Source organism: Melanerpes formicivorus, unplaced genomic scaffold (genome assembly GCF_026170545.1).
Source record: "Melanerpes formicivorus ecotype bairdi unplaced genomic scaffold, bMelFor1.0.p_v2 SCAF_30, whole genome shotgun sequence".
In the NCBI taxonomy this organism is placed as follows: Eukaryota; Metazoa; Chordata; class Aves; order Piciformes; family Picidae; genus Melanerpes; species Melanerpes formicivorus.
In genome coordinates, this window is record NW_027142382.1 from 9633536 (window position 1) to 9652472 (window position 18937).

The window sequence follows — 18937 nt, forward strand, 5'->3', positions numbered from 1 at the left end:
ATGAGAATGACTGTGCATTTGTACAAGCACCTTCATTATCTAAGTCCAGGAAGAAAACTCAGATAAAGAGAGTTTCACATGGGCTGGTAAAATGAACAAATGGGCAAATCTCTCTAGAGACTTACACTTTAATCATATCACATCTATGTCAGAATCAAATAAAATTAAGCATCTCATTTTAGTGTGCCCCAGCTGTACACACCAAAACAAAGCCATTCCTATTTAAATGATAAAATAAACCTTATTGTGAGAACACAAAATAGGCACTCAAACCCCTGGGCAGCTTTAAGGGAAATAAAAGTCAATAGTCAACATAATAGCACAACCAAAATGATGAAAAGGAAATTGTTTGTCATAAAACAAAAGGCACTCTGGTTAGAAAATGCAGCTTTTCTTTAGACAAACTTAGCAAAGGACTCTATTGTTCCCTCTGGCATACATGTAACAGCCAAAATCTCTTGTCCACATGTAAACAGAAGTTCATAAGCCCCTCAGTGTGTTGCATCTTTTCCTTGATGTCCTGAAGAGCCGTGGATCTATCAAGCTAAAAATAGTTCACCTTTCTGTTCCAAGTCTAATCCTTTTTGGAATACTATAGCAGCCTGATCCACTTGCTGGTTGTTTAGATACTCCTCAGCAGCCAGACTTTTAGGTACATAAAGTGGAAAGCTACTTCATGGAATCCCATGTGACAAGTCACAGAAGTGGCTGAGGAAGAGGTACGCAGTCCACTTGCAATCAACTTCCCCAGGAGTGGAAAGATAGTCCTAGTATTTGCAAAGGACTGATCCATACTGCACTTGGAAAAGGTGGAGCTCCAGAACACCTGTAGTACCTTGATGACATCATTGTGTGGGGTATCAGAGCAGGAAAGAAAATAATCTAAATTCTTTTAGCTCCAAATACGAGTTGCCTCAGGGAAGTGCCAGCACTAAGCAGCACACTTTAATCCGGTCCAGAGAGCAGCAGCAGCGTTTTCTCGCAAAGGACCCACTTCTGGCAGGAGCAGTGGTACTCTCCTGGGGCCATAGCATTTACTTGAGGGAGTGTGGGGATCTACATGACTGACTTTTACAACTAGTTTCTCAGCTAGGTAGCGATGCCTTGCCACAAGGTAGCAGCCCAAATAGGTTTACCTCTGCACTATACCATTTCCACTCTTTTAACCACCCTCACGAAGCATTTGCTGCCATCCATGAGTCAGTACAGAGATACAGTGCTGGCCACTTTTCTTGTTCAGCAATGGTTAAGGCCAGCTGGATGGCTTTTACCTCTGCAAATTGATCTATTTCACCTTCTGATGAGTTTGCTTTAGAAGGACCTGCTCCTAGCTTGATTGCTGTGCGTGTTTCACTATCATGGATAACCTGCCCAATACTGTCCATAGTTAAATCATCACATTCAGTGTCTGTTTTGTCTTCAGACCTAACATGACTGAAAAGATGTGAGGGATGGTCCTATCCTACCATTTGGAATTTTCATGGTCTTCAGCATATTTGTCTGTACAATGGTCCTGTCAACTAAGGAAGCTCTGCTATCACCAGTTTGTAACTGAGAAGTTAATGCCTCGCATTTTACACAGGTAAAAATCAACATCTCAAATCTCAGCAGAAACTTTGGCTATGAGTGACTGGCCCACTATCACACAGTAGCTCTGTGTAGGACAGAGTACTGAATGCATGTCTGCAGAGTCCCAGACAACTGCCTTCACCATATTATTATCCTCTCTCTCCTCCCAGATAACTCCAAAAATAGAAGTCTGTAAATAACAAGGTGCTGACTCATCTTTGAGACTTGTTTGTAAAGCTGGGTTAGGACCTGAGCTGATTTATTAGGCTGGTTTAGTATTTCCAGAGAATAAATTATTGGCCAAGGGTAATCCTAGAGAAAGGCTGGAGTGCATGCCTTAGAAGAGGAGGCTCAGAGGAGACTTTATTGCTGTCTATACTGTCTACAACTACCTGAAGGGAGGTTGTAACCAGGTGGGGGTTGGTCTCTTCTCCCAGGCAACCAGCAACAGAACAAGAGGACACAATCTCAAGCTGCACCAGGGGAGGTTTAGGCTGGATGTTAGGAAGAAATTGTTCACAGAAGGAGTGATTGACCATTGGAATGTGCTGCCTAGGGAGGTGGTAGAGTCACCATCACTGGAGGTGTTTAAGAAGAGACTGGATGAGGCACTTGGTGCCATGGTTTAGTTGATTACATGGTGTTAGGTGATGGATTGGACTTGATGATCTCAAAGGTCTTTTCCAGCCTGGTCTCGTCTCGTCTCGTCTCGTCTCTTCTCTTCTCTTCTCTTCTCTTCTCTTCTCTTCTCTTCTCTTCTCTTCTCTTCTCTTCTCTTCTCTTCTCTCTCTTCTCTTCTCTTCTCTTCTCTTCTCTTCTCTTCTCTTCTCTTCTCTTCTCTTCTTCTCTTCTCTTCTCTTCTCTTCTCTTCTCTTCTCTTCTCTCTTCTCTTCTCTCTTCTCTTCTCTCTTCTCTTCTCTTCTCTTCTCTTCTCTTCTCTTCTCTTCTCTTCTCTTCTCTTCTCTTCTCTTCTCTTCTCTTCTCTTCTCTTCTCTTCCCTTCCCTTCCCTTCCCTTCTCTTCTCTTCTCTTCTCTTCTCTTCTCTTCTCTTCTCTTCTCTTCTCTTCTCTTCTCTTCTCTTCTCTTCTCTTCTCTTCCCTTCCCTTCCCTTCCCTTCCCTTCCCCTCCCCTCCCCTCCCCTCCCCTCCCCTCCCCTCCCCTCCCTTCCCTTCCCTTCCCTTCCCTTCCCTTCCCTTCCCTTCCCTTCCCTTCCCTTCCCTTCCCTTCCCTTCCCTTCCCTTCCCTTCCCTTCCCTTCCCTTCCCTTCCCTTCCCTTCCCTTCCCTTCATGTCAATAACACTGGACTCAATGACATTTCAGTCCAGTTTGGAAGAGGTGACACAGCTTAACAGACAGGATAAATGACAGCCCATTTCACTGATTTATCTAAGGGGCAGATTAGCTTTTATACAGACCTAATACAAGCACTGGCAATTGCCCTGTCTGGGAGAAGCCCCAAAGCATACTTTGCTCTGACTGAACAGAATACCTGCTGCTGCTCCAGACCACCCAATTCTCAAACTCTCTCTTTGCTCTTTTCACATTACTGTGGCACCCGGGTCTGCCCTAAGTGTTTAAGAAAGCCAGCATCTGGGATCTAACCCACAAACTTAGAAGCAAACAGGAATACAGGCATTTTCTGCAATTCAAAGGGCTGGAATTTGACATGGGCCTTTGAGGGGCCCTGTAAACTCAGGAAACTTGTGTGCTCCTGCACACCACACACTCAAAGAAACAGCCTAAGCAAACTGTGGCTGGAAAACAAAAACACTATGACAAGGATGGGTCATGAAGTGGCCTCGATATTTTGTATGCCATGTTAGTTACTCCCCAGCGGAAAAGCAGCAGACAGCAAGTGTAATAGAAATCTCCAGACACACGTAGCTTTGTGGATAACCACACCTGAGAGCACAAATACAACACGAGAATGATCAGATGAACTCCTTATCAGAAGAAGTTATAACCTACCATCCTATCAGGTACTCCTTGCCAACGGGTAGTGTACAGTGGAATCCCACAGTAAATGTGGCACCCTGTAGTAAATGGAAGATTACACTGAGGAGCAAGCTTATTATGCATTTAGCATGGAGTAAAAGCCATGATGACTACAGTGATCAAGGCATAGTTTTGTATTGTATATCTGCACTCTTACCCTCCTAATGAGAACTTGTTCACATCTCCATTCACTGAATGACCAAAGAAAACTGTTGTCAAGGCAGGTAGTGAGAAAAATGAGCAGTAACAATTTATTTCAGGTAAGCAATAATTTCATATCTCTGTGGGAAGAAGTAAATGGTCTAGGCAGAGAGCAGTGGTGTCATTTGTCTTTGGAATTAGTCTCTGAAAAACACAGTGAAATGTTTTCTTTATAAAAAACCCACCTCCATGGGTTTCTCACACATACACACCACTGTGAACTTTACACTATTGTCCTTTCTATGGCCACTGTGGGAATGCTGGACAGTTAAACAGCAAATTCCAATTGGACATCAGAGGAAAGTTTTTCCCTACATGAGTGGCATGGCACCAGGTCACAGCACACAGAGAGGGCATGGGAACACTCTTCTTGGTGACTTCATGGCCAAAGTCCCAAGCAGTATAAATTATCCTTGAAGTGATCCCTGCTTTAAGCAGCAGGCTAGACTACAGACCTCCAGAGGTCCCTATAATTTCTGCATGTTTAGCAATTGTCTGAAGTACCAGATAAAAGTCTTACCTAATAATTCAGAGATTCTTTTTCGAACAAAATGTCCATGGTTATTTTACTATACATATTCCAGTTTACAGAGAAAGCAGATATTTCAGCTTTCAGAGAAAACCAGAAGGTTACATTCCATTTCTTTTCCAGTTTTCCAGGGGGGTTGTTAAGCAAAAGCAAAGACAGGAGCAACAGAGTGCTCAATATATTTAGAAAGTGACACAGATGCAGACATCTGTCTAGACATGAGCAAAGAACCAGCTAAAGAGAAAGACAAACATAACTGCCAATGCTGTTGGATTAGAATGATGCTTGAAATTGGTGCTATAGCCAGGCATACAAAATGAATCTATTTCTAATCAGCATCTTCAAGTAGCAATACCAAGAATTCTGCAAGGAAAATAAGATTCAGGCACTTATAAGACAGACTTAAGCTTCTCTGACCTCACAGAAATGCTGCTCACAGTTGATGCATTTTCATAAATGTATTCATAAGAAACCTCCATTTTACAACATCAGTTAGGAAGTGAAGCAGCTCTTTAGGGTCAGCCAGAAGATGCAGATACTTTTATGTATTAGCAGGAAAGAATATTAGCATCAGGACTGCCTTTACTTGCTCGTTATGTCAGTCTATTCCAGCATTAAAAAGAAGCCTCTTCACCTGTCCCAATATCCCCTCTTTCCTTAGCCCCACCCCTACGCTGTCACTGAGCAGCAGAAGGGGGGATTAAAGAAGATCCCAAAGGACCATTTCTCTAAGGCATTATTCTAACAGGTGTTTCTCCAGTCCATTGGTAATGACCTTTAATGAGATAATGAGACAGTCTCCTGAAAATCACGGTTTTTTTTCTGATGTTTGACTTCAATTTCTTTGCTGCATTTGTTGCTCATTACATCTTGTCCCACATCCAGTGAGTGTGGAACAGAATGCATTTTACAAAGTCTTACAATCACAGGATAATTCAGGAGGGAAAAGACCTCAGGGGATCATCTAGTTCAACTTCTTGCTCAAAGCAGGGTCAGTACTGAACTCAGACCAATAATAAATTCCTTTTTGCTGCAGCCCTTCAAATATCTGAAGGTTGTCATGTCTCTCTCTAAATCCTCCTTTCTCAAAGTGAGGAAGGAAATCTTTTACCTTGAAATTTCATCTCCCATGGCCAGTGCTCTCAGGCCGGTATGCTGCTAATGTGTATACACATGCACATGTGTGCATTGGAGCCAGGCACACAGGGTGGCTGATGGGAAGTAGGGGAAAAGAGTGATCTCAGAAAGGGGAATAAACAGTAATTAAATGTAACTAATTGATCTCAAACCAAAGGACTATCTGGAAATGATGAAAGAAAAAAAAAATAGTAGGAAGGAGAAAAAGAAATAATCTCACCCAAAAAAAAGAAAGAAAAAAAAAAGTGTAAAGAACTTGACTTGTTTAGTATAGCAAAATGAGGATAAGAGAGCATCCCATTTCCCTTTACAAATACATTGGGCTAGAGCAGTTTAAGCTAAAGGGTGATTTAGCATACCAGGAAAAGGGTACAATCTGGCTGCGTATACCCAGGCTGAAAATCCAAAGCTTCTTCAGATGCCTCAAGACTGATGCCTCTTCAAGACCTCACCAACAAGAGCAATGTATTTTAATGGGACATTCATGAATTCAGGATACTGGACTAGAGTCCACGGCTAAGACAAACCTTCCCATTTCTCAGTCCTATTATTAATAAAGTGGCTGAGAACAAAGGAAGTAGGACACAGGAGAAGAGTTAAGATATATCATATAAGCTTTAAAGAGTGTGAAACAATAAATCTGGACCTGCTGCACAGGTTATGCAGGGAAGTAAAATGCAAATCCCCAGCTTTATACTGTAGACATGTTACAGAAGACCATGTGGCACAGAGGAATTCTGCACCAGTCTGCCAGCCCCTGGCCATGTTCTCAACCAGCCCACATAATCCCACTTTACAATCACTGTGCAAGCTCCCTTAAGGCATCTTCCTCTAAAAAGAAGGGTAAGGCTAATGTACTGATATGGATCTGTCGTGGGTTTGAGCCTCAAACGGTCACAGTATCTCACTACCTTATTTATCTGGAAATAATGATGCTATAAATGAATCTCTGTTGTGCACTCACTGGGATTGTTAGCTATGAGCTTTGAGAGACAGGTAGATAGAATTCTGGAGACTTTAAGATTAATTGTAAATTTGATTTAGTTTGTAAATGTCTCTTTCTTAACTTAGATTTATTTCAAGACATAGATAATTTGGTTTCCTGAAATAGAGTCAGACACGGAGCAAAGACTGTATATTTACCATATAAGGGCAAGGGTGACCAGGCACAACACTTTGTAAGGCAATTACTCTTTAATTCCCTGTGTCAATTCTCCAGGGAATGTCAGAAATACCTATTGCTGCATTGGCTGTCACAAAATCCAAAGTAAGATATATCAAATTATACTTTTTTCATTGGTGCAGACTGGATGTTGAAATGCACATGAACTCTGACCTACCAAGTTCTCTTTTAAGATTCCTATGAGAAAATAAGGAAACAATTGCAGTCCATCAGTCATACTGGCACCTTTTGCCTTAAGAGCACTGAAGTTAATTCTGAAAACTTAGTGGCATGTAAATCCCTTCTCTCTCAAAGCAACCTTTGCAGTAGCTCACACTGGATTTGTGGCGTAACTTAAAACTGGGCTCACTATGTGACCTGCGTTTCAGAGTACTTTGCAAGTTCGTTTCAGCTATCATATCAGAGCAGTTTCCAGACCATGTATTTCTATCCAGACTATGAGGAAAAAAAAAAACAACAAACCAAAACAAAAAAGCAAACAACCAAACTCTGTCTCAGATATGTCTTTTGATTCACTATCCTAATATTCATGCTGATACAGTATTATCTATCTCTGATTTGAACAAACTCAAGAGAAATAGCTTGTTATATGCACATAAGAAAATATAAAAGCATCTGATGAGTGTTGCCATTTTTTGTTATGTAGAGTTGGACATTTATTGAATAAGCAATATAATTTCAATAATTCAAATGGCATACTAAAACTATTCCTGTCAACTGTAATTCCTATTTATTTCTATAATATAATGGGGAAAAAATATTCCTGTTCACAGACGCTGGGGCCTCAGACACCTACTTGGCTTCCGAGCACCCAGATGAGTCAGTGTCAAACAAAGAAAATATCAATAATCACTATGCAAGATTAACTGAAAGTTCAAGCAGGAAAGTACAACAGAGCTAGAGATAGCAGATAGCCTTGCTATGACCCCCACTTAATCTGTGTAGCTCAATATGGCAAGCCAGAGAACCGAGCATTTATCCCTGAAAGTGCAGCTGAGCTGTTCTTATAGTCTACATTTGGTCATTCTGAGATACTGTGTGAAGAAGCCATTGTGTCACCTCGACAGCATTGTCTTTTGTCTTCAGGAGCTGAAAGTGAGAGTGCTGTCAGAGCGCCAACAGTGGGACAACTCGTGAGTGAGTTACACAGCAAGAGGTAGGAGAATGTGAAAGGAAAATACAGAGCTCATCACAGGTGGCCAATTCCATGCCTTGCAGTGAGCTCTGGGTCCTGCATGGGCTCTAGGTCTGCAGGAGACAAGCCATACAGTCTGTTAAGCAAAGTTTCTCTAGTCAGTTTTCCCTCCATGAGCATTTTTCTCTTAAAAAGAAATTACCTTTTGTTTCATTCCTTTTCTGGGCCTGAAAAAGGCTTTCTAAGAAATGTTCTCTCAACATGAATCTCAAATCATCTTAAGGAGTTTGTTTGACACTTCTTAGTAAAGGAGAAGAGTCACTTTCTGTGAAACAATTCTCCCTGCTGGTATTTAAATTTCCAAACAGGTTCTTACCCCACAGTATCGCTCCTCATTGAAGATCTGTGGAGGGAGAGGAATTCCATTTTGAGGCTTTTTTTCACCCGGGACATTCTCTCTCATCCATTTCCTGTTGTCTTCATCACCTGCTATATCCATTTGCTGAAAGTCGATCTTGTTGGCTTCTAAAAAGCCCACTACTTCTTGCTGCTTCTTTTTGATCTGTGTAAGAAGGAAGAAAAACAAAATTCCTTCTTTACAAAAGAATTTTTTCTGAGAGTAATTGCTATTACAAGCAGAACTAATGCAAGTATGGCAAGTTAGATACACTACTCCAGTAGCCACAAAACCTTTTGAAGCTGAGATTCAACAGTTTCCAGCACCCAGAGCACTGTCATTAATTCCCCCTCTCAGCTTCTTTCTTTCCTCCCTGGAAGTAGTGATGCTTCCATTGAAGAAACAAAGCTCAGCAGGAAGCCTCCTTCTCTGTTTCTAGATCTAGGAGTATGGTATCCAGATACTTAAACTAATCCTGCCTGAAGTCAGCACAGGTCTGAGAATGCACCTATTCTCCTCAACATGTAACAGTATCCTTTTTCCTACTCATTACATATGACATTTAGCTTTCCATGAGCCACTTGTTCCTCTCTGTCCTTGTTCTTTGATGCTAGGCATAATTAAATATGAGTGAAAGCACAATGAAAATCCAGTACACCCTGTGTTTGAATATTTCCCACATTACACAATGATGTCCTAGCAGGAAAATGAGGAACATATTATATACAAATAAAGCATATTATACACAGCTTCTACGCCACCTAAAATCAACCATAGCCCTTATTCCCTTTGATGCTAGTTCTGTATAGATTGAGGATGTGGATCTGTATAGATCAAGGCATCAAGCTTGTAACCAACTTATCTCTTTACTTTCAAGATGCACTACTCACTGTAGAATCATAGAATTGTTTTGGTTGGAAAATACCTCTAAGATCATCAAATCCAATCATTGGCCTAACATCACCATGGCCATTGAACTATGTCCCAAAGTGCCAAGTCCACATATTTCTTGAATACCTCCAGGGATGGGGACTCCACCACCTCCCTGGGCAGCCTGGTACAGTGCCTGACCACTCTTTCCATAAAGAAATTTTTCCTAACATCCAGTCTAAAACATGGAGCACATGACCAACAAGGAGCATCTGAGGGAGCTGGGCTTGTTCAGTCCGGAGAAGAAGAGGCTGAGGGAAGACCTCATCACTCTCTACAACTACCTGAAGGGAGGCTGGAGCGAGGGGGCATCCTCTTCTCCTTGGTGTCAAATGACAGGACTAGAGGAAATGTTTTCAAGCTTTGCCAGGGGAGGTTCAGGCTGGATGTAAGGAAATATTTCTTCACAGAGAGGTTTATCAATCATTGGAATGGTCTGCACAGGGAGTGGTGGATCACCATCCTTGGAAGTGTTTAAGCAGTGTGTGGACCTGGTACTTAGGGACCAGTTTTTAGTGTTGATCCTTCTGTGCTGGGTCAAGGATTGGACTGGATGGTCTTTGAGGTCTCTTCTACCCAGATGTATTCTGTGATTCTTTGATTCAGTGATAGGATTTGAAACCATGCCTTCCAGAATTCAAACATCTGAACAATTGAATTTAAAGGGACACTAAACCAGTGTGAATGAGTCTGAGACAATCATATGACAAATATTTCAAGGGTTATGTATTTCTATAATCTACAAACCTGAAAACCTGAAGTAGAGGGATAACCTATTGTATTGGAAGAACGAATTGTCATCATTAAGGATAACATTTCTGTTTCTTGTTTAAGGATCTCTTTATCTACACAGCTATGCTTGCATATAAAAAATAACAAACATAAAACACTGTAGATTTTGATGACAGCAATGTGATGTGATGTGATATGATGCTTATGGTGAGATTAAGAAAACAAAACAAGACCAAACTAATCTGGATAGAAACACTAATCCAAAGTGCTCAAAAGCCATACAGATGACAGATCTCAAAGCACTCAAAGGTGCTTATTCATATTTCTCTTTTCACTTTTTGAATAGACATCATTTTCTTAATGGCTGTTTAGCTTCACAGTTATTTGCTGAACACATTGAGGAGGCAAAAAGGATTGCTTGAGGGACACTTCACTGGAGCAAGTGGCAGGATAGTGTTTGTATAAATAATAAAATTTGCATGACCCAGTACTAAGAGTTTCACCACATGCTCCGAAAGCCAGTGGCCTCAAGTGCTGTCAGCTGCAATTTCAGTGTCAGCTTGTCTCTTTGGACAGAGGCACTGAAGTAGATAAGGCTCCTGGAATAGCTAGTATCTCCTCTGAGGAGGTAATGGAAACTGAGCTATAGATTCTGTGCTCCCTTGCTTATGCCTAGGAGCACAGCTGTAGCTGTGCTTTTAGCATTAAACTTTTGACCTGTTTCATTTTAAACTTTTAGAATTAAACCCGGATAAACATTTTTTCTTTAGCTTGAGCTATGTAACACACAGAAGGCTCAGACAGAACCAGGATTGAAACCAAAAATTAGGAGAGGGTTGTGTGAAAAGTTAATATGTAGGGAAAATAAAAAGTGACATGCAATTACACCTGTATAAGGAAAAGACAAGACATTTCTTACTATGATAATGACAATAAGCTGGGCAGAAGATGTACCACATCTTAAGGCTTACGATCACTAGGGTTTAGGCAGAGTAAAAGACTTGGGACACATGATAAGTCTGAAATCATTAAGACAGCCTTTGATGTGGCTGGCATCAGATAGCTGGGCAAGCAGCAAACAGGACATAACACCACAGAGAACATGCAAAGGTTTTCCCAGGATGGATGAGACCGAAGCAGCTTGTTTGTGCTTTACTTGTGTCTGATGGCATAAGAAGAATTCAGATTACTTGGGCATAGATTCCCTGGAAAGTAGTGGTGAGCAGGGTATTATTGCATCAATATTGTTTTCCCTTTCAATAATGCTTAAAGTCCACCATCCCTAGTTGCTGGTCCCTTAAAATAAGGAAAAAAATGTTTTAAATATTATGTATCTATAGTGTAAAAGCTACAGATAATATTACTTTCACCTGATGCATTATTTTATCACCTATATCCTCACAATCCAGAGCACAATCCAACTGCCTATGGAAAACCAAACAATAGTTAACAACTTACAAGTGGAACATTAATGTTGGTAGGCAGAACTGCTGCATCTTCTGGTTCTAACACTACACAGACTACATATTCCTAATAATTAGTCCCATTTTTCACACTCTAACCTCTGATTTGACTTGAAATTGAACTGAGCTCAGGTTTTATATATGGCTAGATTCACAGTCACAGGTGACAACCCTCTATCCTGTATTTTAGAGGAAGTAATTCAGATAGTCTACATTTTCTTCAGTCTTTCTGAGACCTACAGATTTGAAGGCAGAAAAGCCACCAAAACCATTGGGAATAAAAGGATTTTTGAGAGGCCCTAAACATGACATTGGAAGAGTTCCTCTATTTAAGACATGAACCCCTTTTCTCCCATCATTCATAGATGGTGCCTTAAAATCTTGCAGGATATTACCCATTTCTAAACACCTCTGCAGCCAGGAATGAAATGATATATTTTTACTGCTTTTTCCAAGACAGACATTTAGTACTTTTTAGCACTATTGATAAGTAGTTTCCACTTCTGCTTGCCCCAATGAATAGTTCGATATCAGCTAAATTTGGAGCAGAAAGGTGCTAAAGCTGGAGTTATTTAAAATACATTTCTGAGTCACTGAGGTAAAAAAATGCAATTTGTTCTAGCAACATATTGAATTATATCATTCAAGCATCAGAATGTTAGAGTTCACTGCATTCACTTCTAAGAAGTATTTATTAACACGATAGCCAGTTGCGGTGTGACTGCGCAGCACATAGGAGAGAAACATCACTCGTTCTTTACCAATGATCCTCTGTTGATTAACAGTAGAAGAAGATGAGTTCATCTTATGTTGAAATTCAAAGTGAACAAGATGCATTCGTGGAAGATCAGCCAAATCAAAGAGAGCATCAGTGCTACTAGGACAATTTATAAACCTCCAGCTGAAGATCTTTAGGGATTAAATTCATTCTTCTCAGGAAAAGATGATACAAAAATTGCTTTTAATAGGATTTTAGATTTATATTGGGTGTCTCCTTGTATGAATTTTTTTAGACTTACCAAAACTCATTAAAGGCTCACAGAAAGGACAACCTTCTGTCCCTTTTAGTACACATGGAAAAGTACTCCTGCTGAATATTGTGTTTGGCATCGCAACTATGTATCAGTAATCTGAACACAAGCTGCTTGCTGAAGATTACTGCAGCAACACAGACCCATCAAGTAGTCCAGCCCCCTTACCGGGATCATCGCTCTGGCAGGGGTTTGGACTACGTGATCTTTCGAGGTCCCTTCCAGCCCCTAACATTCTGTGATTCAATGACACACCTAACACACCAGACAAAAGGAAATAGCCAAATCACTGTCTAAAGATCATAGTGTCATAGTATCATAGTATCATAGTATCAGTCAGGGTTGGAAGGGACCACAAGGATCATCTAGTTCCAACCCCCCTGCCATGGGCAGGGACACCCCACACTAGATCAGCCTGGCCACAGCCTCATCCAGCCTGGGCTTAAACACCTCCAGGGACAGGGCCTCAACCACCTCCCTGGACAGCCCATTCCAGGGCTTCACCACTCTCATGGGGAAGAACTTCCTCCTCACCTCCAGCCTCAATCTCCCCACCTCCAGCTTTATTCCATTCCCCCTAGTCCTATCACTACCTGAGATCCTGAGCAGTCCCTCCCCAGCCTTCCTGTAGGCCCCCTTCAGATACTGGAAGGCCACAATTAGGTCACCTTGGAGCCTTCTCTTCTCCAGACTGAACAGCCCCAACTCCTTCAGTCTGTCCTCACAGGAGAGGTGCTCCAGCCCTCTGATCATCCTCGTGGCCCTTCTCTGGACACCTTCCAGCACCTCCAGATCCCTCTTGTAATAGGGGCTCCAGAACTGGAGGCAGTACTCCAGGTGGGGTCTCACCAGAACTGAGCAGAGGGGGAGAATCACCCTCCCTTGCCCTGCTGGCCACACTTCTCCTGATGCAGCCCAGGATCTGATTGGCTTTGCAGGCTGCAAGTGCACACTGAGAGCTCCTGTTGAGCTTTTTGTCCACCAGCACCCCCAAGTCTCTCTCCTCAGGGCTGCTTTCCAGCCAGTCACTGCCCAGCCTGTATTTGTGCCTGGGATTGCCTCGACCCAGATGCAGGACCCTGCACTTGCTCTTATTGAACCTCATGAGGTTGGCTTGTGCCCACCTCTCCAGCCTGTCCAGGTCCCTCTGGATGGCCTCCCTTCCCTCCAGCGTGTCTGCTGCACCACACAGCTTGGTGTCATCAGCAAACTTGCTGAGGGTGCACTCAATGCCACTGTCCATGGCACCCACAAAGATGTTGAACAAGCCTGGTCCCAGGACTGATCCCTGAGGGACTCTGCTTGTCACTGGCCTCCACTGGGACATGGAGCCATGGACAGCCACTCTGTGGGTGCAGCCATCAAGCCAGTTCCTTATCCATCCAGTGGTCCACCCATCACACCCATGTGTCACCAGCCTGGAGACCAGGATGTGGTGTGGGACAGTGTCGAAGGCTTTGCTGAGGTCCAGGTAAATGACATCAGTTGCTCGCCCCTCATCTATTAATTTTGTCACCTGCTCATAGAAGGCCACCAGGTTGGTCAGCCAGGATTTGCCCTTGACAAAGCCATGCTGACTGTTCCCGATCACCTCTTCACTATTCTTCTGAGCCAGTAGTGACTCCAGGAGGATCTGCTCCACGATCTTTCCAGGCACAGAGGTGAGACTGACTGGCCTGGAGTTCCCTGGTTCCTCCTTCTTACCCTTTTTGCAGATGGGGGCAATGTTTCCCCTTTTCCAGTCTGTGGGGACTGCCCCAGGCTGCCATGACTTTTGAAATATAATAGAAAGGGGTTTAGCAACCTCATCTGCCAGTTCTCTCAGTACCTGTGGGTGTATCCCATCGGGTCCCATGGACTTGAACACTTTCAGGTTCTTCAGGTGATCACCAACCTGATCTGCACTTACCATGGGCAGTTCTTCCTCCCCGTCCCTGGCTTTGTCTTCCATAACATCAGGAGTGTGGCTGGAGGCCCTTGCAGTGAAGACTGAGGTAAAGAAGTTATTGAGTACCTCAGCCTTTTCCTCCTCACTTGTGGCCATGTCACCAGTTTCCTTTCTGAGGGGGCCCACACCTTCCCTAGGCTTCTTCTTCCCATTCATATACCTGTAGAAGTTCTTAGTGTTCCCTTTAACCTCCCTGGCTAGATTCAATTCAAACTCTGTTTTGGCTTTCCTAACCAGGACTCTTGCTGCTCCGGCAGCTTCCTTATCTCCCCCCGTTCTACCTGTCCTTCTCTCCACTGCCTGTAGAGTTTCTTTTTAATAGTGTGTCCAGTAGCTCCTTGCCCATCCAGTCAGGCCTCCTAGCATTCTTACCTCACTGATAAGATGCCATATTCTTCCTTCCAGCATGTCTGGGATCTCGCCAACAGCTTTTGTGGGCTGCTATCTACATTTAGTTTGTATCTGGGGCTAAACTACAGCAGTTGCTCTATCACCCAGAAGAGAAAGGGAAATCAGGAAAGACAAAGCATAGGTTGGAATGAAAACAGAATTCATGAAAGAGCCATACTAATATGAAGTATATGAATCTATACTCAGCCCAGTGGGCATGGCATAGTCATAACAGACCAGAAAGCAAGGAGCAAGAAGCAGAAGACTCACCCTGTCCCCAGTATACTTCCCCCTTTACATTGAACCTGAAGCTATGATATGGGATATGCCTGTGAGCCAATTCAGGTCAGCTATCTCAGCTGACTCAAAACTGCTAATGGCCTGCAGACCAAGTCTAGCCTATGACTGTGCCCCAGTGAAACCAGGACACTAACATATGAGGTGAAATGGCATTAATAAGCTTAAAACCTATTGCAGTTCACTGATACTATCTATCTTTCCTGGCAGTAATAAGCCAGAGTATCAATGCTCAACAGTTCAAAATGACTAGATAAAGCTTGCATTTTGCTTGGTGTTCAGTGTAGCATACACCTCCCTTCACTGCACTCCAAGAGGTGTTAGAGCTGCTAGCTTGGAGCAGAAACAAGGAATGTGTATAGCAGAGGAAAGATCTGGGATCAGCTAGTGCTAAATATATGATAATCTTAGTCTTAATTGCATAAATGATCTCTGAATGTTGGTGTTTAATCAAAACACTCTCAAAACTGCCTTGCTGAACAGCCCAAATCCTCTATTTCGAGTTTGTGCCCGAGGCACACAAGATGATGATGGCCCCAACAAACATATATGGAATGTCTGCACTGGGGATGCAGTCACAGTCACAACTTTCCTATGAAACCATGTGGGGCAAAGGGACAGCTCATATATGGTCAACCAAAGATGACAAAACAGGAGACTTAATAGAGTGAAAAGATCACCAATGCACAGTACACGGCAATTTATAATGCTAACTGAGCAGTAACTGCTAGACTACAAATTACCGTTGCATCTGAGATTTCTTATAGAAAAGGAAAAGCTATAGTGTCAACAGTAAAATTTGAGTGTCAGACTTAGTGATAGGCTGGGGAGACAAGCTGCTGAGAGAGCTGCAAACTTCCTTAGATATATTCCAACTTGAATTTTACCAAATGCCCCTGGTTCTTTTTTAAGGCAATGGCCCCATGAACAGGGATGGGGTTTTTAGCCTTTAAACTCTGAAAGCTTCTTAAAGACACAGACCTGATGTCAGAGAGATGGAGATGTACTTACAGCTATGTGCATACACTAGCCAGTTTGTTTAGCTGTGTCACTGAGAGTGAGTGACTGCCAAAGGAAAACTGCAATCTGAGCTCATCTGGGAACTGGATATAAAAGGAAAGAGTCCTTTCCCGGTTCCCACCTCCCACGGACTTCCAACCTCCCTACTATTCACATGCCCTTCCTTTCAGCTGATATACTATGCTGACAGCTAGAGCAGTAGATACCAATGCTAAAAATCATCAGTGTGGCATTTCAAGAGACCCACATACACACACACAAAAATAACCTGAAGGAAAAAGAAACAAGCAAAAAACCTAGGGAAAGGGAAGGGGATGGGGAAAAGGTTTTTTTCTGCATGGCTTTTTTCAGCTTTCTTTGGCTCCAGGCTCTTTCTTAGACAGAGTTCCTGCTTTGCAGATGCAGAAGCAGCATCTTAAAGTCTCTTTTTAAAACAAATACATTAATTTCTGCTGTAAATAATCCACCTTAACTTTTGTGCAAATACAACAGCCACTTTTTCCTTCTTCAGTGAATATATATTGCATGTGCTATTTCAAACAGAAGTAAATCTATTAACTGACAGATCATCTATATGTAAAGGTTATACCTGTAGTAAAACCTCACATGCAAGCCAGTCTGTATTAATAGGAATCCTCTACATCTTGAGTAGTTTTCAAGAACAAAATGTGGAATACAGACTAGACAGATCCCGGCAGAAAGAGAAGCATGTTAAATGAAACACCTACCGCTGTAGACCCTGAAGATGTGGCTACAAAGACTTTGATCACCATGTTGACAGTAACGAAAATGAATCAGCAGAGCACGCCTGCTATCCACAAGTCACCAGAGTTCCAAGAGGAATCCAAGCGTTCCACAGCTCCTGGGCTAACCCAGGTCCTCAACGGATGCCCCCCCGCTACCCAGCAATCCAGCAGCTTTGGCCTCTCCCTCTCCCCAGGGTCCCAGGCTTTCCCACTCCCTTGGCTCTTAGGTATTTTGGGACGAGGGGCCAGTCAAGGATTGGTTAGTAAGAGGAGCTATAGCAAGGGGTTTGCACCTGCCCCTGGCCTTATTGCATTAGATTGACAGGGTGCCAGTCCAAAAAAGGCAAAGGAGAGTAGTGCACCAATGAGACAGGGCTGGAGAAATATTTGGGAGAGGGGGAAGGGACAAGTGAGAAGGGACAGAGAACAGGCAACTTAGTGCTGGGGGCAATCACAAAGCTGTCGTGTAGTGTTTAATGTTGGATGGGCACTGTCACAGCTACCTCCTGCATAAAAGGGCTTGTGGCTTCTCCCTGACTACTACAAGGAGGCTCCAGAGTCATAGCTGCAAATTTTATATTAAAAAAAGGGGAAGGAGGAAGGAGAGGGCAAGGGGAGCATAGATGCAGAAGTAATTATAGCAGAGACCATATGGAAATATGCCTAAGTTACAAACACTCTCAGCTTTAAAGAATTCAGATCATGATCCACACTGCAAAGCTCAGGGGCCTCTCTGAAATAAATGTGCCAGCATTTTCTCGTATTGAGGAGGGTGATTTGTCCAATTCTTTGTATCCAGGACCTATTTTTTTAATTCTTTTCTCCTGCTTTTTTGCATCACCAGTAAAAATTGCCAAGGCACAAGGTACAAGGAACTCCAAAAGATTTGCTAAAAATATCCCATTCTTCTGTGTTATCCAGGACGCTCTTTTTCCATCTGGTTGTTGCCTTGTGCTCCAGAGATGGCCATAATTCAGTGGCTGCCTGCTTAACGGGGTCTCTGAGCATGACAAGTATTTTAGGAATGTTAAATGGTAACAGATTACTGTAAAATTTTAAAGGCCAAGTTTGTTTCTGTTCTAAGTGAGCAACAAGCCCCTAAGGACAGTAAAGCTGACCCTATGCCAGAAGTGAAACTTGGATAGGTTTCAGAAAGTACTTACAAACATTTCAAACGTTAAGATCAAACAGAGCAGTGTCAAATACTGAAAATACTGAAAATGGAATATAATACTTTCTTCCAAGATTGATTAGACAGGACAGGATGCACAATGGTAAAGATGCTCTTCAAAGTAAGTTTTTCTTGTCTGTGCAAGCCATTATGTGAACCTGGAAATGCAGTATTCCATGTATGGAACAGGGATCCTGAAAAAACATACTAAAACCTAAAAATAACAGTATGGGTAATTTTCACTGCTTACTGTGGCTCATCATCTGTCATCTCTTTCTTCCTATGAGAGGCAATAGGAGGTCCATCAAAAAGAAAAGTCTGATAAAATCAAGTATTTCCAGAGTATTTTCCTGCAAAACAAGTAATTCTAAATAATGATAATAATGATGATGATGATGATGATGATAATAATAATAATAATAATAATAATAATAATAATAATAATAATAAACCCCAAACAACCCCCCTGGAAAAAAAATCTTAGTGCAAAAACCATAAATTATTGCCGGAAGTTATTACACATTCTTGTTTCTCAAGAAATTTTGTTTATAAATATAGCCCTATTAAAGTCAGTGGAAATGATTGGCTAATTTGGAACATACTGGCTCCAGATCAGTTTATTTGGTTACTAGTGCTGTGAAGAAGTACCAACAGAGGATACAGTGGCCTTTGGCTTGAAAGCATCCTGATAAGCCTTGCAAGTACAGTGATACTAATAATAATTAATACTGCAAACACCCACAGTCAGGGCTGGGATGAAATTGCCAGTTAATGCTCTCTGCTGTTGTAATTCGCACCTGAAATGCAACTGAACTCCACAGGGAAAACCAGGAAACAGCCCAAAGCCTCTGCCTACCTCAGGCTTGACAGGTGAGGACTTCAGGGCATGATCCCAGCCTTCAAGAAAAATACTGCATCTCCTGCTTTCATTCCTAAGAGATTTTATTTCCTTTTTCAGCATAAAAAAGTTTTGTCTAAACCTGCACCATGAGTTTGGAGCCTGTTTGGTTCAGCCTGTGCATTCCCAGGGCACACACCATGTCACATATCATGACAAAAGGTG

At 42.3% G+C, this 18937-nt stretch overlaps 1 protein-coding gene across 1 annotated transcript in view; it reads right to left on the minus strand.

Annotated features, from left to right (window-relative positions):
• The window catches only part of SH3BGR (SH3 domain binding glutamate rich protein), a 34014-nt gene extending 17088 nt beyond the window's left edge, over positions 1-16926 (minus strand). The window contains exons 1-2 of the mRNA XM_068155266.1: positions 16686-16926; positions 8126-8311 (exon numbers count right to left, since the gene is read on the minus strand). Of these exons, the coding sequence (XP_068011367.1) occupies positions 8126-8311; positions 16686-16730 (231 nt within the window). The 5' untranslated portion in view covers positions 16731-16926. The remainder of the gene's footprint in view (positions 1-8125; positions 8312-16685) is intronic.
• Between the last annotated feature and the right edge of the window lie 2011 nt (positions 16927-18937).